Here is a 23,773-nt window from a genome sequence, read left to right on the forward strand (position 1 = left end):
GACCATAACAGTTGGGAGTCATTCCCTAGAAGTACATGGACTGTCTTTAGAACAACACTACAGCAGTGCTTGACATCTCAAAATCCAGGTTGAAAAACATCATACATACCCTACAAAAATCCTGGAATGGACGGGACTTGATGACTCTGATAGCAGAAAGCCTCTCCTTTAAATGCCTTGGAAAGGAAATCCAATCACATTCCCAACATGAACAATTGAAAAATCAATTCAAATGCCTGTTAAAGGGAAAATTTTTGCTTGGTTTTGAATTCTCTGCTGCCTCTTAGAAGGATGAGAAGCTATTGACTGTATCTGTAAAACAAGTTATTGGAAAAGATCACAGAAGTTTACCCACCATTTACACTACTGTAGAATATTTGTTTCCTATTTATGGAAATCTCAGATCCTGACTGCTACACTTCTAAGTAAGATATACAGTTGCAAAATTAAAGGTCTTAATTTGTTTATTCCCAAAAGCATAAGTACAACATTGAAACAGATTATGCAATTTGTCTCTTAATTTCCAAATAAACATAGGAGACAATGCAATTAAATTTTGGAATGCAGAAGCACACACAAAAATCAATTTTTGTTAAGAACGAAATATTTGAACCTGTAAAGAAAGAAGCTAAATCCATCCGAGATAATCAGTGCATGCATTGACCAGTTTAGCATATAAACTACTAACAGCTATATCAAACTGCTCCAGTGTCGCTGTGGGACACGTGAAAGCACCACGCGGACCACCTGCTGCTTGCAAGGTAAAAAAAAAAAGGACGTTTATTATCTGACTCTGTCTTTTATACCTTCCCAAGGGTGACATTGGATTGGAGAGTGAACGGTCCACCTCTCCAAAGACATTGGACAAACCACCAGTACATCAAGTGCTTTCCACCCCCATAAAAGAATGTAAACAATACGTTGTTTACAGAAATTGTGTGGGAAAGTTCTCCAAAGGAATGTAAACTCAGAAGGCTTTAGGAAGTCTTAAGAATCAGGGTGACACTCCAGTCTCTCCATCTGTGAATCTTGTTGATTGGAACTTCCTTGAGATCAGAAAGAAACATTTCCAGCACCATCAGTACTCTCTCATTCCTGGAGGCAATGGGTCTCCAAGAAAAAATGATAGTATCATATTTCCTCCGCCATTCAGCTGTTTGGCCCTACTTTGTGTAATCTCTCCCTGCAAAACATGCCTTTCCTGCATGAGCTCCAGAAACTCCCAGATCCCCAGTGGATTGTTTTAAGGTCTGCCATTATCCCTTCTCACTGAGTTAGAGGTCAGGCAGACACATCACCTACTCTGCAGTTCTGCAGTGGTGCTGCAGCCAACACCCACCACTGGAGAGCAAATAATTATCTTGCTCCTTTGCGTCATAGTTTGCACCACTACAGTTCTACACTGATTAAAAAAGCTGCGATGAAAACCAAATTGCAACCTTCTGAAAAGGCTATGGAATTATGAAATTAAGGGAACTACAATTATATACTCAATTACCCAACACTGTTATTTTAAAAAGCTGCCGTTTAAGAAACTCAATTCTAAATCATGAGCTGTAGTAAATTACTTCATTGCACATACTGTATCAATTTAAGGTCAAACTAAATTACATTTTAAATAACTCACTGGGCTTTGAACAATTCTCAAGATTCTAGTGCAACTTTGGGGTTCAAGAAGTAACTAACTAGATAATGAAGTTACCAACCTCAAAAAGTTCATGTTCATCTATAAATAAAAGTTTAAGCATTCTAAAAAATTCCTTTGCTTCAAAATTTAAACAGTACACCATGCACAAAAGTACTCCAATGCAGGAATAAATCAGCACAGAACTTCTATAAAAATGGAGAAAAGCAAAAAATAGTTAAGTTTTGTTTTGTAAACCTACTGGTACTAAGGTTGGAAGAATTGTTCAGCTAGAAAAAGCTGAAAAGTATGTCCAGTTTTACAAATTCTCATGCTCTCAAAATGTGTCATTATTACCAATAATTCAGTTAATACTTCTGCAAGTGAAATCCTTATAAATAATATAAGTCTTTCTCCTTCAAAATTACTTTTTCCTATGCTTTATTTTAACAGTATTTATGACAGAGTATTTTTTTTTAAAAAAGATTTTTTTTATATTACGAAACTGAAATTTTTCCTTAGGAAACCATTTCTCTGAAACTCCAATTTTCCATGGTTCCGTGCACATGAAAGAAATTAAATATTTAATACTGCTGCACAGTGTAGGGATTCCAAACAAATGAACTTTGTGATGAGAAAATGGCAAAAGAAACTAGGAAATTAATAATAAAAAGAGACCTTGAAAGGACATAGAAGCACAGTCTCTTTCAGGCCCTCTCAACACATACCAGTAGCCAGTTGAAATTTTAAATAGCCCAGGCAATACTCATGATCACAGCATGAATTCCAAATAGAGGACAACAAAAGTATAAAAGCTTATTTTAAAAGAGCAAGTGTTTTCCTGCAGAAGAAGAACAACAATAGATAATTCTTAAATTTTTATTTCCTGTGAAATTGCATCAAAACCCAGGTAATACTTTCCTAATGTTCAGCATCCCATAGAGGATTTATGGTTTCACAAACAAAGAAAAGTGATTCTTTAAGCAATTACTGGTGCCTTGTGCATTATCCAACTCTCCAAAAGATGCATTATCCCTCTTTGGCAATACTGTCAACCAGTGGCTTCTATAAAGCCTCTTCAAGGTCCTCTAATTTCATAGCTACATGAAGTGCATCAGTGAGAAACATGGTATCATGACTTTCCTGGTTCAGACAAGGAATTGACAGCAGCAAAGAATGTATTTTATGGTCTCTGTCCATAAGCATAAGTATCAGGCTCTGTTACTTGTAGATTTTTTTTAAGTCAATTTTAGAATTTCACTTTAACTTCATACACCACATTTGCAGAAGCTGTCACCAGCCACTGGCTTGCAGCAGAGCTGCACTCTGAATTGTGATGACTAAAGAAGCAGAACATAAACTTCTCAGACAATTTTCCTTAAAATATTTCCTGCATCATCTACATGCCCAACAGCTTGGACTTTCTCAATGAACTGACTAAGCTACAATCCCCTCAGTTAGTAAAAATATTTGTTAGTAACTAATTTGTGCCAGTATTTTACTATTTACAATTTTTTCTTTAACTTATACTATCCAGTCCAGTACCCACTGCCCAATATCCATTCATGCTGTACCATTTTCAAGTACAAGAAATTTGTGGAAGGAGAGAGGTATGATAAGTTGCCTTTGGTTGAAAAAAAGAAAAGCTATGGGTCACTCCTTCAGATGTCAGTGATGAAACTGAAATTACATGGGGTTTTCTTCATGACTTCAAATATGTTTGATGTCTTTACTCCCTATTATCTAACTTCAATTTTTTTCTCTTTTGTTATATACATAATATTAGTACATGCACCATCCAAATTCTCCAGTGTCAGATAAAAATATCATTAGAGGCATCTAGCAAGCAGTTTTCTTCAAATTTATCAATATAAATACAATAGATATTTTAAACAGGTCACAGGAAAGTGGACTGCAGGCAGGAGAAATACATTTACTGGAAGGGAAATGCAGAAAGTGCCTTGGTGCTTTAGTGCCAGTAAAGCTGCTGTGCGACTCACCACCACTCGGGAAAAAGGCTAAGATTTTAGCTATTATACATATTTTTTGATCCCAGCTATTATTTCAGTGATTTCTAGTCTTACTCCATACTTTATAGCCTATAGTATAAGGAACACTTACCTACTCTCTTACTGCTGTGTGAGACCCAATGAACCTGACTTTATACCAGAGTGGTTAGGGTCTGCTGCATAAAATCTTCTCTGTAATGTTTTGTGGTCTGCATTAAGAAATACACAGGCATATATCTGAATATACATAATAGTCCATTTTGTTGCATAATGTATTTTTCAATGTTTTTTTCTGTGATATTACTAGAAAAAAATATTTTGATTCTCAGCTTGTGGGATAACTTTATAGCTGTACGTAAACCAGCAGGCAGCTTTATGGAAATGCTAAGCCTTTTCACAACACAGAACAGCAAATATTCATGACATCCTACATTGAAACTTCTTCTCAAATCTTCTCTAAAGCTTTAAAGGAGGTTCAGCACGTCTAGTGTTTGCAAACACAACACACAGAAAACCAGCTTTAGATGAGCTATTCTGAAAATAACCATACCAGTTTTTCTATGATCTTCATTTGCAAAGTGTAGCTCTTCCATGTGACAGAGTTGAATAAATAAGTTACAAAAAAAGTTAGCCATAACCTCTCTTTGTTCCCTTTTATCCAATAACAAGTAGAAATAAAACCTTGACTGCCTAAGGATGTAACTTATTATGTTCCATGTGTTGGCAAGTGAGGGGGCAATATTCAGCACTGTGAATTGATTTTGAACTTGTTTCATGAACTTACTCTATGTTCATGACTTTTAGATTTAAGTTAGAAAATCAAGAACCACAGGATCCAAGATCCTTTTGAGAAAATTTCTCATGGTTTTTATTATACAAAGTCCTTTGCTGCAAACTAGTTGAAGACTGATTGTCTCTGGTGAATTTAAAATGTTACCCTGCACTTTGGTAACTGAATCAGTACAACTGTATTCTTGTCTCGTATATTGCTGTCAAGCACTTTTTTTGTATTTAATCATAGCCATTATTTCTATTTTGCTTATCCCCTGTAATTTTATGTTATATAGAATGACAGTTATTTGAGCTAAAACAATTGCTCACAACAATATGTGTGTTTATTTTTATTGTGATTGTCATTCCAGCCTCCTCATGGCAAGAGCAGAGCACTCTATGTTATGCATATGCACCATTTAATAACTAAGCTGTTCTTTTCCTTGGGGTTCAACCAACTACTGATGAAAAAACAAAACACAACAACTATGCATAGAATGAAAAAGTAAATGAAAATAATAAGTTATCTTCTTACTCCTCTGATAATAGCCAATGAAAATTGTAAGAGTAACACGGGAAAATAGCTACTGTATTATTTATTTTTTACACGGAACTATCAGATTTTTTTTTTCTTTTGGCGAGGAATGGCTTTTAAAGACATATATATTTATCAGCATGTGTTAATAAAAAACTGACTGCCCCAGAGCTGAACGTGGGCTGAAGTCAAAGAACATTTCTTTTTCTCCACATACTCTCTCTCACCCCAGGATGAGTCCTTGCCAAAATACAAGATTATATGGCAGCAAAACGATGCCCTTTGTCTTGCTTTCTGACAATTTCATTGTCCTTTTGGTTACCAGTGGAAACTGAGTTAATGGCTTCAGAAATCTCTGGACAATGAGACCAAGATACCTTCCCAAATTTTAATGTGTACTTCTAAGCCCAGCACTATTGTAAGCACAATTTAAATTACTTTCCCCTTGATGGATAAGAGAAGAGAGATATAGCACCTTCTAGTACCTAAAAAGGGCTTACAAGAAAGCTGGTCAGGGACTTGGCTCAAGTGTCTGGAGTTATAGAACAAGTGGTAATGGTTTTCAACTAAAACAGGTAAATCTAGATCAGATATTAGGAAGAAATTCTCCAAGAGCATAGTGAAGTAGTGGAAGAAGTTGCCCAGAGAAGTTGTGAATGCCCCATCTCTGGAAGTGTTCAAGGTCAGGCTGGACATGACTTTGAGCAACCTGGTCTAGTGTAAGGTATCCCTGCTCATTACTGGGAGATTGGAACTGAATGATCCTTAAGGTCCCGTCTAAACTAAACAAATGTGAAAGAGATTGTATAAATGTTAGCATTCTTTTATACCGGGTATAAAAAAAATTATCTTAAACATGAAGTACTGGAAAATGCCTCCTAACATCAGTCTTTTTAGTTTATGAAAGAGTACACCAACTGCAACTTTATTATGACCTGCCTGTATTAACATATGGAACAAAATATGTGTAAGAAAGGATCCTCAAAACTAGCAAACAAAAGAATGGTACCTAAAAGCTCCAGCTTGATAAATGCAACACAGAAAAAAGCATATTTTAAATACACAGATTAAAGAGCAAAGATAGTGAGCTTCTGGATTCATCTTTACAATCAAGATAGATATGCCCAACACTTCAGATACCGTCAGAGCTACATGGGACAGTAGTTTCTTTCAGCAATTAAAAAAAAAGATATAGAGTAATTTCTAAAACAGTGACTCATAGAAATGTACCTGGAATAACCCAAAACATAAAGGATTCTGGTTACTTTTCTCCTACTGAATAAATGTTAACACTGCCAAGTAATTAATAGTTTCTCCTAATTCCGCAGCAGACTCTCATATCCTCAGAAGGCAGGTTAATTTATCACTGCTCCACAGCTTATTTGGCACAAAGATGAATAAGAATTATATCTTAGATATCCAGCTCAACAGAGCTACAAAAATGAATAATTTTAGTTTTCATTTATGATACTTTAACCTTTCCTTAACCTCAGCTATGTGAGTTGCAATTTCTTTCTAACGCATTAAATATTATTTTGATTTGTTAAAAATTAGCTAACTGAATAGACAGGACTTAATCAATGCAGTGAAGTCCAACATTACTACCCCTTTTTCCTAAAAGTAATACATCTAGAATCTGTGCTTCAGTAATCAAAACTCATTTATGTCTCTGAGCTGCATCCTAATTCTACTGGACACTTCCACGAAGTAACTTCTATATGGCCACCTTGAAAGAGGATCAAAATGTTAAATTACACTCCACATACACTTAGAATGTACATTTAACTGAACAGTAAATTATTCTAGCCTAGTCTACATGCTTAAATACCAGGTCTTAAAATTAAATTCCTGCCATATTCTCAGCGGTGCACTTTGCAGCAAGCATTTGCAATAATTTTGCCTTCCAGCAAGATATATAGTGTAGCTATCAAATAGGGATAATTAAAGTAAACATAAACCACATAATTGCATAAACCACATAAAAGCTTCCTTCACCACTTAAGACTTTAGATCTGGAATACATCGTGTCAAGTTGATTACTTGTCACATAATAATAATGGCTCATTTGATGCATTTATACTAATAATCCTGTGGCTTCTTGTCTGCTATCACAGATGAATTATGTCCAACCAATAAAACATAAAATAAAGGGAAAGGTGTAGAAATAAAAATGGAAAAATAAAGCAGCAAAGTTACAAAATATAAAGTTTATGGTTACTGAATAAGTAACGCGATATAGCAAATAATAACATAATATTATAATGATAATAATAACAAAACACGAGAGTGAGAGGCTTTACAAAAAGAGCAGAAATGGGAGGTTGAAATCTGAAAGGTCACAGAAAATGCAACCAGCAAGATTATGGTGAGGTAACAGTGAGGGGAATAAAAATATGGCATCTGATCTTACTCCAGCAAAGACAGAGCCACTTGTGGGGGGAGATGTTGATGGAATAATTGTATACACCTAATTCCTTTGGAGATCTGACTTTGAACCAAGGAGTCTTCAGTAAGGAGGTTCACACCAGTTTAGTAGGACAGCAACACGATTCAAGGTATCTTTTACTGAAGGAAGAACTACAGTTGAGATAACCTTACCACAACACCACATGTTAAATAAGAACATCATTCAACCTCAAAGAATACGACATAGAATTTTTGACATCAACAAAACATTACTGTGACAACAGAAGAGTTTTATCAGTGAGTATTACTGCAAGTCAAAACACAGTATGTTTCATTGCTTGCTGAAGGAAAAAAAAACACAAAATAATTAAACAGAGAGCAGGGGGGTTGTGCTGATCAGTAAAGCAAATCAGCTCTTTTCTGATTGAATGCTAGAGCTAGCATAATGAAGAATATGGAATTATGTGCTGTCGTGGGATAAAGAAAACCAAAGACAACAGAGAAGATATTCTACATTTGTAAGCAGTAAGATGTTAATTTGACTCACATATCATAAAAATATATTATAAAAGTACTCCTCTTTCTCCCCTCATCCCCTAAACTCTAGAAAACAATTTTTCTGTCTGTGCCAGGACAAAGGTCTGGGGCCACAGTGCAAGACAGCTCTACGAAAACTTCCAGGTTTAAAAAAAAAATATAGATAGAATAAGGTTTGCAGGATACCACAGGAAGGAACAAACTACTGAATCTTTGAACATGATGTTGAAAACAAAAGTATTATAAAGTGCATGGGATGTCATTTGTGCTACAGGTTCCTTAAACTTTCTGTAACAGTAAATTAATTTTACTCATTACCACAGTATCTACACTGAGGGACCTTATCAAGTGAAAATGTACATATTAATATTCAGCACTACTCAATTCAAATTAACCAACTAAGCAAAGCATGACATGCTATTGAGTTCATGTCCATGAACTCAACATAATTTTCAATTCTGTGTTGTTGCACATCAAAAGGGAGGAAGGAAGACATATACCAATATCCTGGAAAAAAAATGGGAAGATTTTCAAAATGCCAAGAACTGTTATCTGTTTCCTCTTAACCATGCACTAAGAAAACTGCTGTTTTTCCATCTGCTGAATCCTTTACTTTCCCCTTAGGAAACTCTGGATCTTAAAGGAAATTTCAAGTCTGTGAAGTACAGAATAGATGTAAAATGCATAAGGGGTACATACAAAAATAGCTGCTCCACTCAATAAGCATGACAGAAAATCACTGGCTTGTGTATGACATTTAAGAAGAAACCTGATAAATGACCTTCTCTTCTAAGTCAGTTCATGCATAGAAATATAATGGGCTAAAATAATGGAGAAACACAAATTCATGAATTATTGAAGTATTACAAATAAACTTCACTTTCTATGAGCTAGAGAATATATATATATTTCTGTTATTTGGACAAAGAATTTTCACATCACCACTTCCGTATATTTGTAAGCACACAGATGGAAAATATAGAGTGGAACTAAAAAATAAAAGCAGGCTTGATTAGTTTTAAAATTATTGTTAGAATGGGAAAATGGGATTTAACTGCAGGCAACTGAGCATGATATTCAGCATCACTTCTCACTCTTCCTGAGAAGAATTCATCATACCAAATGCTGGATATATTTCTCACCTATATTCCTTCAAATATGCCAAAGAAGGGAATAAACACTTTGGTGGTCCTGTTCAGCTTGTCCAGAAGCAAAAATGCAAACCAGATCAGACAAATTGTGCCCTTCCAAGTAGCTGCTTCTCTGTCTTGCTTCCAAAGAATCTAGCTTGGATAACCACTGCAGCTGTAGAGGTGCAGACAATAGAGTTCTCCATGCTAAACAAGACAAGTCTTAATGCATGGAGCACTTTGCAATTTATGCCAGGCATGACCTCAAATCTCCAGAACAGTGGCAGGTCAGTTTACGCTGTAATAGTATTAGGAATCTTCTACTTGCACTTCACCATAAGTGAATACAATTTACAAAGGAGACTTCAAAAAGGAATAATATTTTTTTAAAATTAATAATTAAAAAGTTAATGCAAATAATTTAAGAATTAAAATAATTATTACTCCAGAATATGATCAACTGCTTCAGAATACATTAATGAATTGCTAAACTATTTGTTCTTCATTTGTTTTGCAAATTATGAAACAAATGTCGCAGAACAAAAATCAATCAAATTTCATTATAAGCCCTAAATTATTTTTCAATTTTCTTATTACAAATCTTTCAAATTTTCCATTTTTCCTCTCAATCACAAATCATAGAATCACAGAGTCACAGACTGAGTAAGGTTGGAAAGGACCACAGTGGGTCATCTGGTCCAACCTCCCCGCTCAAGCAGGGCCATCCCAGAGCACATGGCACAGGATTGTGTCCAGTTCTTGAATATATCAGTTGCTCAATATTCAAGCTCATACTTTTCTTTCCCATAAAATATTTTTGGAAAAGAACCGTACACCAAAATCTGAAGTACAAAATCAAAATTCATTCAGAATCCTAACTAACACCTGAACAGAAGAAGTCCAGTCCAACACACACCAAAATAATAAAAGAAGCCCCAAACAGACAAAGAAGAACTTATTTTAGCTTTTCAGGAATTTCCTTCACAACCCGAACTTACTATATGTGGCTTTTAAAATATAAAATTTTGCAATGATGAATACTAACATTAGACCATTCTGGGAGTCCCTATGGCTCTATGTGGAAAATGTATTCAGACATTAATGTCTGTAGAACAATAAGCAATAAGAAACACTTCTATGGTTTATTTAAATAAACTGTAACATTTACCCATTAATCATAAACCACAGATATCTGGTATCCATATATTAAAGTTGAGTAAAAAAAGATTGTAATGTTTGCACTGTTAAAAAGAACCTAAGTTACTATACTTCCATAAATTGATGCCTACACCAACAGCAACTCCTAAGACAATTTGTAACAGTGCATCAATAGAAAGGACTCATAATCAGGATGTATTAACCCTGAAATTAAGAGCTTTATTTTTCTTGCAAAGATACTCAAAAAGGTTGAAAAATCTCATTTCACGTATTTATTTCTCATTCCCAAGCATATGTCAAAAAACCACCCAATGATCATCTCTCAGCTTAAAACCACAGTACAGGATCTTCTACTTGGAAGCAAGAATTATGCTCACAGCTCCCCATATCCAAAAAGAGCCCCAGATAAAACCCCAAATACACAGTGGGGAAAAATGAACTGAATTAAGCAAATATTTGATTTTATTCCTTTGACAATCCATAAACAATTATTTTATGTTAAAGCCCACTTTGCTGGACCTGCTAGCAGTCCACACAAATATTTTATATCCCATCTGGAATTTTTATCACTAATCTAACTATTCCACTTTTCTGTCATTCATATTACTTTCTTATTAAAAGAAAAATCTGTGTCTAATAATTGATACCTAAGCCTCTTCTATATAAATTATTATTACTTCATCCTAAGAGTATGCATTATTAAATCTCAAAACTCCTTCATGTTACCTCTCCTGCAGCTATTCTAAGGAAGTATTTTATTGGCACAATGTCAACAAACAGTGCAAGACATCTGGTAATGTCCTGGGTTGTAAGATAAGCTTGTATTCCATTTGCCATCTGTCGAAGGCGAACCGGTTGGACAGGTTTTTTGTTATCTCTCTCAGAGACAATGGTTTGTGTATACACCTTCGACTGATTCAATGAAAGGCTGAAAAAATGTAACACGGTGAGGGGTCCCACCCAGAGGGGGGAAGCAGCTCTCTCCCTCTTCTTCGCGGGACTCCGAGAGAAGCAGCTCTCTCCCTCTTCTTCGCGGGACTCCGAGAGAAGCAGCTCTCTCTCTCTCTCTCTGCGCGGGATTCCCAGGGAAAGCAGCTCTCTCTCGCTCTCTCTTCGGCGGCACTCGCAGCGAAGCAGCCGGCGCGTTGAGCCGACGGCGGCGGAGCTCAGAGGCAACCCCGGCGCAGAGGAAGACCGGCCCCACTGCCACCAGATCTTCAGAGGGAAACTATACCCTTCTAGAGATCACCACTGCAGCTACAATTCACCAGCCACTGCAAGGGAAGCAAATTGTCCCAGTAGAACTGATACTGGCACCCCGCAGGTTCTGGACTTTTTTCTTTCACTGGTTTTGTCTGTACCGATTGCATTTGCCTTTTTAAATTGTTGTCTAGTTTTCTCTTAGTAAAGAATTGTTACTCCCACTCCCATATCTTTGCCTGAGAGCCTTTTAATTTAAAGATCCTGGTAATTCAGAGGGAGGGGGGTTTGCCGTTCTCCATTGCACAGGAGGCTTTGCCCTCTTTCACAGACTCCTGTCTTGTCGAACCAAGACAGAATTTGGCGCATCAACGTGAGGCCCGAGGGCATTGAGAGGGAAAAAGGATTAACAGTTCTTAAGTAATTTGGTTTTGTTGTGTGTAAAAACATCTTCAGCATCACCATGTGGTCTAGTTTACCTTGGTTTGGGTGGCATGTGATCGTAGCTATACTTTTCCCATTTGCAGACCCTTATCTAAAAATGGGTCCTATAACTAAGGCTACGGTGTCTGTTATCAAGTTTGGCTTCTGGGTTAATTGGGTGAGGAATTCATGGATCTTTAATTTCCTCTGGAAGGCAGGTACATGGATTCATAGCTATCACACGTTAACTGTATGTTTTTGGGGTTACTTTAATAACGGTACCTACTGCGAGGAAATAGCACCTGGGCAAACTTTCTCTCAACCTTTTAACCATCTTTTTGGGTCTGCTCCACCAGTTCTCAAAGGGTTAAGATCCTTTATAAGTGCTAATGATACCATACAATGGGTGGTGTTGCTGATAGTCCTGTTATATTTAGCATTCAGAGATAAGGGAAGATTAACCTGGATAACTACCCTCACACCTACACCACAGACTCGAGATGCTGCTGCTCCAGAGCCTGACCCTGCCCCACAGCCCACCTCAGAAATGAACCGCCCAGATTGGGTGAGGGTTCTGGTTAAGGAGATACGAGAGATGCTGAAGGAGTGCATTTCCCCAGCTGGTGAGAAACCGGCCCTTTGCCTTGAGGAGGGACAGTCTAATAGTACAGCTGTGGAACCCACTAATGTTACAACTGTCCAGGTTCCAGCTGAACCACAAGGGCAGTCACGGTCAGCAGCAGTGGCCCCGGTAGAAACAAGGAAGTCTAAGGTGAAAGCAGAGCACCCTGCAGATAGGGACAGGAATGGAGGAACCTCACAACCCACAGGGGAGCCAGAGATTGCTATCATCACCGAGTCCCTGACGTACGAAAGTCTTCGCAATCTGCATAAAGACATTGTGCGACGAGGGCGCGAGGCTTATGCTACCTGGCTACTCCGGGTTTGGGATCTTATGGGTACAGGCGTGCAGCTGGACGGTGGTGAGGCAAGGAACTTGAGACCCTTGACCCAGGACTCAGGTATAAATCAGGTTTTTGTAAGGGAACCAGGGTCCCTTTCTCTCTGGGAGCGGCTCTTAATGAGTGTCAGAGAGAGGTTTATCCACAGAGAGAGAATGCAAGAGCACCATCATAGAATGCGCTGGAAGACCCTCGAGGAAGGAATCCAACAGCTGAGAGAAGTGGCAGTATTGAAGGTACTCTTTGGGAGGGATGGACGACACAATAATGATCCTGACAAGGTCAGGTGTACGGGACAAATGCTGTGGAGTCTGGCAAATCTTGGGCCATCTCAATACGCCACCTTCATTGCAACGATCAATGCTGACACCCACCGGGAGACAATAGGTTCTGTTGCCAACAAACTTAAGAATTATGAGAGTATGATTAATGGCCCAATGCAGGCTCATATCTCAGCTGTAATTAAGGAGTTTAAAGAGGAGATGAGGGAGGAGATAAGGAAGGTTAATACAGCACCCGTGAGAGTCACAAGCCCCAGAATCAGCACCCAACAATCCCCAGCTAGAGAGAGAGAGTACACCCCAAGGGCTAATCTGTGGTTCTTCCTGCGTGACCATGGGGAAGACATGGGGAGGTGGGATGGGAAACCCACTTCTGTCCTGGCAGCACGGGTCCGTCAACTCAAGGAGGGGAACTCTAACCGGGGGAGTTCCACCAAAGTGAAGGTAGCCTCAACCTCCCGTGACCAAGCTTGTGAATACGATCTGTCAGACCCCCTTGAAGGGACCTCTAGTATGTATGCCCAGGGAAGGAATGATAACCAGTGTTAGAGGGGCCCTGTCTCTAGCCAGGGAGAGGCACGGGAAAACCGGATCTTCTGGACAGTGTGGATCCGATGGCCTGGCACATCAGAGCCACAAAAATATGATGCTTTAGTTGATACTGGTGCACAGTGTACTCTGATACCATCGGGACATGTGGGGGCAGAGCCTGTTTCCATTGCTGGTGTGACAGGGGGATCACAACAATTGACTCTGGTGGAAGCTGAGGTGAGCCTGACTGGGAAGGAGTGGAAGAAACACCCTATAGTGACTGGCCCAGATGCTCCGTGTATCCTAGGCATAGACTTCCTCCGGAACGGATATTACAAAGACCCAAAGAGACTCAGGTGGGCTTTTGGAATAGCCGCTGTAGAGGCAGAAGACATTAAGCAATTGAACACCTTGCCTGGACTGTCAGAAAACCCCTCTGCAGTAAGACTCCTAAGGGTGGAAGAACAACGCGTGCCAATTGCGACCTCGACAGTGCACCGCCGGCAGTATCGGACGGATCGAGATGCCGTGATCCCCATCCACAAAATGATTCGGGAGCTAGAGAGCCAAGGGGTGGTCAGCAAAACCCACTCACCCTTCAACAGCCCCATCTGGCCTGTGCGCAAATCTGACAAAGAATGGAGATTGACTGTGGACTATCGTGGCTTAAATGAAGTGACTCCACCGCTGAGCGCTGCTGTGCCGGACATGCTGGAACTCCAGTACGAGCTGGAGTCCAAGGCAGCAAAGTGGTATGCCACCATTGATATTGCTAATGCGTTTTTCTCCATTCCTCTGGCAGCAGAATGCAGGCCTCAGTTTGCTTTCACCTGGAGGGGCGTGCAGTACACCTGGAACCGACTGCCCCAGGGGTGGAAACACAGCCCCACCATCTGCCATGGACTGATCCAGGCTGCACTGGAAAAGGGTGAGGCTCCAGAACACCTGCAATACATTGATGACATCATTGTGTGGGGGAGCACAGCGGCAGAAGTGTTTGAAAAAGGTGAGAGGATCATCCAGATACTACTAGAAGCTGGCTTTGCCATCAAGAAGAGCAAAGTCAAGGGACCTGCCCGAGAGATCCAGTTCCTGGGAGTGAAATGGCAAGATGGACGGCGCCAGATTCCCACTGAAGTCATCAACAAGATCACAGCTATGTCCCCACCAACCAGCAAAAAGGAAACACAAGCTTTCCTGGGTGCCATAAGTTTCTGGAGAATGCACATTCCTGAGTATAGCCAGATTGTGAGCCCTCTTTATCTGGTTACCCGAAAGAAGAATGATTTCCACTGGGGCCCTGAGCAGCAACAAGCCTTCACCCAGATCAAGCAGGAGATCGCTCATGCTGTAGCCCTTGGCCCAGTCAGAACGGGACCAGAGGTCAAGAATGTGCTCTACTCTGCAGCCGGGAACCATGGGTTGTCCTGGAGCCTTTGGCAGAAAGTGCCTGGGGAGACTCGAGGCCGACCACTGAGATTCTGGAGCCGAAGTTACAGAGGGTCTGAAGCCAACTACACTCCCACAGAGAAGGAAATCTTGGCTGCCTTTGAAGGAGTTCAAGCCGCCTCGGAGGTAATTGGCACAGAAACACAACTCCTCCTGGCACCCCGACTACCGGTGCTGGGGTGGATGTTTAAAGGAAAGGTTCCTACTACCCACCATGCCACTGACGCAACATGGAGCAAATGGATTGCCCTCATCACTCAACGCGCCCGTATTGGAAACCTGAATCGCCCTGGGATTTTGGAGATAATTACGAACTGGCCAGAAGGTGAAAACTTTGGTCTCACTGATGATGAGGAGCAGGTACAAGTGACAAGGGCTGAAGAGGCTCCACCATACAACCAACTACCAGCAGAAGAGACCTGCTACGCTCTTTTCACTGATGGTTCCTGTCGCATTGTAAGGATGAACCGGAAGTGGAAAGCAGCCGTATGGAGCCCCACACGCCAAGTTGCACAAGCTACCGAAGGAGAAGGTAGATCGAGCCAACTCGCCGAACTCAAGGCCGTTCAGCTGGCTCTGGACATTGCTGAAAAGGAGAAGTGGCCAAAGCTCTACCTTTATACTGATTCATGGATGGTAGCCAATGCTCTGTGGGGCTGGCTAGGAAGGTAGAGGAAAGCCAACTGGCAACGTAGAGGAAAGCCAATCTAAGCTGCTGATATATGGAAAGACATTGCCTCTCGGGTGGAAAAGCTGACGGTGAAAGTCCGTCATGTAGATGCCCATGTCCCCAAAAGTCGGGCTAATGAGAAGCACCGAAACAACGAGCAGGTAGATCAGGCAGCAAAAATAGAGGTGTCAAAGATAGACTTAGATTGGCACCATAAGGGGGAGTTGTTCCTGGCTCGATGGGCTCATGATGCCTCAGGTCATCAGGGCAAAGATGCCACCTACAAGTGAGCACGAGACCGAGGGGTAGATCTAACCATAGACAGTGTTTCCCAGGTTATCCATGACTGTAAGACGTGTGCTGCCATCAAACAGGCCAAGAGAGTGAAGCCCCTATGGTATGGTGGGCGGTGGTCCAAGTACAAGTATGGGGAGGCCTGGCAGATTGACTATATCACACTGCCCCAGACACGCCAAGACAAGCGCTACGTGCTGACCATGGTGGAAGCCACCACTGGATGGCTGGAGACTTTCCCTGTACCTCATGCCACTGCCCGGAACACCATCTTAGGCTTAGAAAAGCAAGTCCTGTGGAGACACGGCACCCCTGAGAGAATTGAGTCTGACAACGGCACCCATTTCAAGAACAGCCTTATCAACACCTGAGCCAGAGAACATGGTATCGAATGGATATATCATATTCCCTATCATGCTCCAGCTGCCGGCAAAGTTAAACGGTGCAACGGACTCCTTAAGACTACCCTGAAGGCACTTGGTGGAGAAACATTTAGAAACTGGAAAATTAACCTGGCAAAAGCAACCTGGATGGTCAACACCCGGGGGTCTGTCAATCGAGCTGGCCCTGCTCAGTCAAAACCCTTACACGCAATAGATGGAAATAAGGTCCCTGTAGTACATATGAAAGGTATTTTAGGGAAAACTGTTTGGATTAATCCCACCTCAGGCAAAGACCAACCCATTCGTGGGATTGTCTTTGCTCAAGGACCTGGTTACACTTGGTGGGTAATGCAGGAAGATGGGGAGACCCGCTGTGTACCACAGGGAAACTTGGTCTTAAGAGAAAACTGGGTGTAAGATTTCATGGTGTGCAGATGGAAATAGAATAAGGGGTGGATAATGTCCTGGGTTGTAAGATAAGCTTGTATTCCATTTGCCATCTGTCGAAGGCGAACCGGTTGGACAGGTTTTTTGTTATCTCTCTCAGAGACAATGGTTTGTGTATACACCTTCGACTGATTCAATGAAAGGCTGAAAAAATGTAACACGGTGAGGGGTCCCACCCAGAGGGGGGAAGCAGCTCTCTCCCTCTTCTTCGCGGGACTCCGAGAGAAGCAGCTCTCTCCCTCTTCTTCGCGGGACTCCGAGAGAAGCAGCTCTCTCCCTCTTCTTCGCGGGACTCCGAGAGAAGCAGCTCTCTCTCTCTCTCTCTGCGCGGGATTCCCAGGGAAAGCAGCTCTCTCTCGCTCTCTCTTCGGCGGCACTCGCAGCGAAGCAGCCGGCGCGTTGAGCCGACGGCGGCGGAGCTCAGAGGCAACCCCGGCGCAGAGGAAGACCGGCCCCACTGCCACCAGATCTTCAGAGGGAAACTATACCCTTCTAGAGATCACCACTGCAGCTACAATTCACCAGCCACTGCAAGGGAAGCAAATTGTCCCAGTAGAACTGATACTGGCACCCCGCAGGTTCTGGACTTTTTTCTTTCACTGGTTTTGTCTGTACCGATTGCATTTGCCTTTTTAAATTGTTGTCTAGTTTTCTCCTAGTAAAGAATTGTTACTCCCACTCCCATATCTTTGCCTGAGAGCCTTTTAATTTAAAGATCCTGGTAATTCAGAGGGAGGGGGGTTTGCCGTTCTCCATTGCACAGGAGGCTTTGCCCTCTTTCACAGACTCCTGTCTTGTCGAACCAAGACAGGTAAACATAATTTTATCTTGAGTCCAATTGTTCAGCATGAAGAACTGTTCTTTCCTAAAACCTAGTACAGTTCAAATAGGGAAATATTTAGAAAACGTAACTGATAAGCTCAACTGAATAATGCATTTATTCTCCTCTTGGTAAAATTACACACTAAGCTCAGACTTAATGGCAAGCAGCTCAGTAACAACTCCGTTCATGCTCAGCTGGATCAGCCCTTCAATTAAATTTCTTTCATTTCAAGGTAATAATCAAAACAGCTGACAATTCAAGTGATATCTCCACATCCACATGCAAATGCAGTATTTCTTAATTTACCTTTTAACAGGAACACAGTCCTAAATTAAGCTATTAAAAGAATAATATTCTAAACTTCTTGTGAGGATGAAAGATACTATTAATGCTCAACTCCAGTTTTCTCCATTATATTTGCTGATATTCTTCAGTAGCTTTTACCAATTCACAAAAAAATATTCTTTCACTACTATCTTTAATAAATCAAACACAACTTATTCTTTAAAAATTGAAGCAATGCTAGAATTGTTCCTTTCTATTTTATTCCCTTACTTCATGGATTTGCTGCCACCTTTTCAGATAAAATATTTTCTCAATACTACTCTTTTTTTCCCCTCCATATTTCTTCCAACACATCCAGCAAGCAGATTTTATTTCAGTGACCTTCAGTCAGAAGACATAAGGAGGCCTTTGTTAGACAGTGAGATATTTGCATTTTCATTCTAGTGGAAACTTCATACTACATCTTGCCCGATCCTAAATTTTTTACCACAATTCCTACTGTGAGGCATCAGAAGTATGTCTGATGCCATTTAACATCAACACTGACTAAATCTTAGCAGATCATCTCTCAATCTCCAGGTTCTCAGCATATTTTGAAACTTTTAATACAGGAGGAATTAACTGCTTAAACTGAACAAAACCTCTCCAAATTTTCTCTTCCCAGAATCACCATGATCTCAGTGCCAAGTAAGCAAGAGAGCAAAGAACACTCATGATGAAACAGCAGTTTATTTGAAGCAATGGGCATAACAGAACTGATTTGAGTAAAAAGAGGTTTTTTCTTGCTCTCCAAGACAAGCTGACCTCTGGGAAGACAAAACTTACACCTTTCCACATAAAAATATTAAATGATCTTTTAGAAATTCATCCAGCATGGTCCAGTTCCTTCAGAAAAAAAAGCTTCTCACTTTAACAATTAATTCCAGTGTGCTGGACATACAATCCTATCATGTAAAATGCTTGACTAAGAGCTGAACCTTGGGCATGATGCTCAACCTTTACCCAAGTGGATGCTGCAAACACAGATCCTAACCATACTTGTGACATATGTTTTAAATATTTTAAAATGCGGGTAAATACTTTCAACATTATAAAACTTTCACCCTGACAAATGTTTCAAAGCACTGAGATTATCTTACATTCAAATACCACATTTTCCAAATCCCATGGGGTCTCTTGTCCTATTCTCCTGTGTTCCTAATTTCTAACTTAGCCCACCACAGTGATGCTCAGTCCAACTTTCAATCCTATTTCTCCCAAGCTAGCTAGACATCCAGTTCCCACCTGCTTTCAGCATCCACCAAATCCAGTCTCCAGCTCTAGGCTGGACTTTTAGCACAAGCTTAGCTCACCCCTCCACTCAACACACCAGGTGCTCCCCTAGGTTGTAAAACAATGGTTTATGTCAGGATTTTTGAAGTATGGTGGTATCCTCCTACTTGCTACAGCATCTACAGTGAAATCCAAACAAAGATGAAGAGATGTTTGTCTCTTGCAAAAGAAATAGAAAAAAAGCAGAGGAAGCAGAACATGGAAATCTAAAAATGTAAAAGATTCTTGTGATCATTCTCCTGCAATGCTAAGTGTCCAAAAGTGAGCAAATAAGTAATGAAAAGTCCTAAGCAACACAGATGGCTTTCGGGTGTGTGTTAGATCCCCAGTCAGTTAAGTCCTTACTTAAAACAAACCTTATCAGACCAGAAAAAATGACCAAAAAAAAAAAAAAAAAAAAAAAATAGACTCCTGGGTCTGCTTCTTCCAAAAGAAGTTTCTCATATACCCCAACAATAAAACAATGACATAATTTTTGAGTAATGCAAAAGCCCGAAGAATTAGTAATAAGTGATTTTTCAAGTCTTCTCTTAAAAAGCTAATGTGCTACTAGCACACAGCTGAAGTTCCTCTTCTCAAGAACTATTTTCAAGCAAGCAGATTCCCTTTAATCAGTGTATGACCTCTGAATGGTCCAGACATTACAACATACTCTGTCACTGATATCAAAACCATTTAATTTCTAAAATTCAATTTAAAATGTTTTGGATTTTTACTTTCTAATAAAGAAACACTTTCTGAATCATTTTAGGAACCATGTTCTGCAGTTAGACAAAGTACAGATAAGTGAAAAGTGATGCTATTTAAATTAATTCTGTTTAAAACCAGTGCTTCAACAAAAAATGAAGATTAATGTAAGCATGGGAGCTTAACACAATTGTTGGTGAAAAAGTATTACAGCTACTGCATGCATACAGTTGTAGAAACCACTTCAGAAAAAACTGAAATGCCATTAGGTTAATACAACACATCACACAGCAGTTTGGCAAATATCAAACCTTTAAGAGCAAACTTTTAATGTTACTTTTTTGTGCCTTGCAGCAAACAATTTAATATCCTCAAATATCCCAGTAACATCCATAACACTTCAGCAGCTCCATTTTAGACATTCATATCACAGGTAAGTTACAGTGGCATACACTAGGTACAATTTTACTATACATATTTTTTTCAAAGACATAAAGGCAGAGCATTCTAATGCTACATCTTTATATATATAGCTATATCTTTTGTATGTATGTATCTTTTCACATATATAGCCAATTTTCTTTCTTTTTCTACTTTCTTTTCTTGGACATTGTTTCCCAGTTTTCCCTTTTCGGACTACACAGAAATTACAAAAGGTAATGATAAAATTAAGGGAAAAACCTATGTCTGAATATTATGAAGTAATTTATAATTTTCCAGTCAATCAGGGAATGTGCCTTGAAGCCAGTTCACCACTGACTCTTCTCATCAGACACACACATGGAACTATCTTACACCTATAAATCCTTGAAGTCTTTGGCTTTAAGCAGTGGTTTGGATATACAACACTTTTAGCTTTTCAAATCTATTGCGATATTACCAGGGCAGGTGATAAGGGGCACATAAAGGGCAACAGAGATTGAGTAGAAGTTGAGGGCCTCATGACAGCAAGGCGTGGTTAGGACTGGAGGTCTAACTGGTGACCTTTTAGTGTCCTGGAGAGACACTAATAAATGTTTTGAACCTTGAAGCTTTTTCATCTAGATGTCTCTCAAGTATTACAAGAGCTACTAATCTATCCTCAATCTTAAAATCTTAATGCCTTGATCACCTGAAGTAGAACAAAGACTATAAGATGCTACAGGAGATATGTACTTCATCATTCGAGAAAAGTTTGCGTTTTCTTTTTATTTTGTTAGTTTCACAAGACAGATGTGTTTTCAGAGCTGCAAGTTATTAGATTGATGGTATTTCCCCTTGCTTACTGTAGTAATTAAATTGCACTGACATTAAACTGTTTTTCTCAGCAGGTTTAACCTTAAGAAGGACTCACTGAATGTTAAAGTTTTCTTTTACAATGATCCTTAGGTGTCATCCAGTATACTAGCTACTGCGTTCATCAAGGGAATGGAGACAATAAACTTAGTATCTTCTCTTTCATCAATACTTTCCCCTAAAACACAAGGTTTACCTTTTTTGCTTATTTATCAGTTTTGTTTGTTTTTAAGATATTAACAGCTTATTTCAATACAAATGGTCAAGCCAAGAAGCCAGCTTTGTACTAGAAACAGTTGTTTTTAATAATGTCTTTAAGAAAAAGTTGCTATGTTATTGAGCACTTTGGCTGGAAGCTGTAAAGGCAAAGCTGAACTTCCCCCACAGTTCATTTTCTTCAGGAATATAGATTCCTGGATGAGACCACACTCACCATTCAGCTCTGCTGACTCCTACTAGCACATCTCAAGCAGCTGTCAGAAAGCAGGGACACAGTAGGAGGGAAGATTAGGGGACAAGCAAGGAAAACAACAGGAGTAACAGGCAGTGAAGGTAGAGGTGCAAAACCACTTTGGAGCATTATAACCTAAAATAAGTGGCACTTCATGAACTCCATGACTATGCATCCATGTTTGCCAATGGTACTTTATGGATACAGACCCAGCACATCTCTAGGCTTAATCCTCAGATCAACAAAACAGAAACGATTTCTGCATTACAAGTATATACTGAAGAGCACATAGATAAATGCTGACATATCTCAGCAATGTGTATCTCACTTAGAAATTTTTATTTGAGAAAGGCTTATTTTCCAGTTGGCAGCTTTAGGGTATTACCAGCAAAAGATATTGTTGTCAAACAATTGGTCACACCTACTAAAACAAATGTGGTTAAAAATACAACATTAGTTTCATTTATTCGTAAAAGTTAAAATGTAGTGAAGTATTGAAACAAAATTTTAGGTTTGCTAGCCTCCAGAAAAATAAAAAACAAAGCATATATTTAAATAAGCAGGTCCCAGAAAAATTTAAAATATAAAAAACAAGTTTTTTAATGGATGTTCTGCACATACTTACAGGTTGAGCAGACTAATAGTGCTCTTGCCACAAGCTCACTGAGTAACTTCCACTTCTGCCTCACTCTGGAGGTGACAACTGGAATGAGAATCTCAGCAGGGACGTAGAACTGAATCGAGTATGTCACAAAAATCCCAAAGGAGTATAGAATTTTTACAGACTGATACAACCTGTTGAAAACATTTACAGTCATGTAAATATGTAAGTTAAAAATTCTTCATAAAAAATTAGCTTGATAACAGCCCTAAGGAGATACACATGTATGTATGAAAAAGTATTTTTTCCTCCAGCAAACATTAATATAATATTTTAACTGCCTAAGAAATTGAAGAAGATAAGCCAGCTAGAGTAAATCTTCCACTAAAGGGCAGACATCCTTACCACTGTTATTTGTGGCTGATTAAAAAAATGACAAAGAGCTATCCATGCCTCCAACAGGTTTAGATACATGCTTAATTCATGCTGCATTAATTACAAGCATTTGTCCTTACTTGCAGAAAACTGGCAGAAATTGAGTCTCTTTGTATGATTTCCTTTCTATGGATGTTATAAAAATTTTGGGTGAGTGCTTGGTTCATTGCTTCAGTCATTAAAAAGATGTTCAACTGAAGCAAAGCTGACATGCATAAGTAAGAAAATAAGAAACAGCAGGAAGAGTAGGGAAAGAACAAATAGGACCTTGATCTCTGGCAAGGGGTCACTTAAAGTATTCTCTCTTCGAATATCACAGTCTGTATCTGCATTAGTAAATAAAATGCAGCCAGAACTGCTTTTGGCTCCTTATCCTATGGCTAAATGGCATGGCATGGCAAAAATTTTATCTGTACAGCTCAGCTCTTTTCCACCATACTTTCTATGATTCTATGATATGAGGAAGAAGAGAATAATAAGTTTCAACTAAAAATACATTTTGATTAATAGGTCTTAAATTATCTGTATCAAAGGTTTGACCATCACTGTACACACTGCACAGGGATTCAGGGAATCTCCAAAGGCACATTCAAATGGACAGAAAAGCTATTGCATCAATTTATATGCTGACATAATAGTGTAGCTAGTTTAGAAGCTGCTGCTTTTGTGACACACATTTTTTGACTGCTCATCAGCTTTTAGAAATTTAGAGGGAACAAGAGTTCTGCAAGACTCTCCTTATTCCAACAGTTTAGATAGATTTTAGCTGGTTAAATTTTAGCTGACCAGATACCCAGAATTCACCTCTACTCCTCAGGCTTCAGACTACCCCAAGCCTTTACAAAAGTAATTTCTAAAATATATTCAAAAACAAGATTAGTAAGCATCTCCATTATACTATTTGTCTACAACTCTATGAGGATTAAAACTTTCCAAATTAAAAAATATTTTTTATATTACTGAGATGATTTTACTAGTAATTTAATATTATGTTCCAATCAGAACAAGATGACTCCTTAGGCTACCTTTTAATAACAATATAAATCATTCATATGTGCTAAGCCTCTTTTCAAT

At 39.4% G+C, this 23,773-nt stretch overlaps 1 protein-coding gene across 2 annotated transcripts in view; it reads right to left on the reverse strand.

Moving 5' to 3' along the window:
- The window catches only part of SLC36A4 (solute carrier family 36 member 4), a 97,192-nt gene that overhangs the window by 31,859 nt on the left and 41,560 nt on the right, over positions 1 to 23,773 (reverse strand). For both annotated transcript variants that reach the window (XM_085574967.1, XM_077781327.2), the window contains one exon: positions 22,289 to 22,458. In XM_085574967.1, coding sequence (XP_085431093.1) covers positions 22,289 to 22,458 — 170 coding nt within the window. The remainder of the gene's footprint in view (positions 1 to 22,288; positions 22,459 to 23,773) is intronic.

This window comes from Lonchura striata, chromosome 1 (assembly GCF_050655825.1).
Source record: "Lonchura striata isolate lonStrDom1 chromosome 1, ASM5065582v1, whole genome shotgun sequence".
NCBI lineage: Eukaryota > Metazoa > Chordata > Aves > Passeriformes > Estrildidae > Lonchura > Lonchura striata.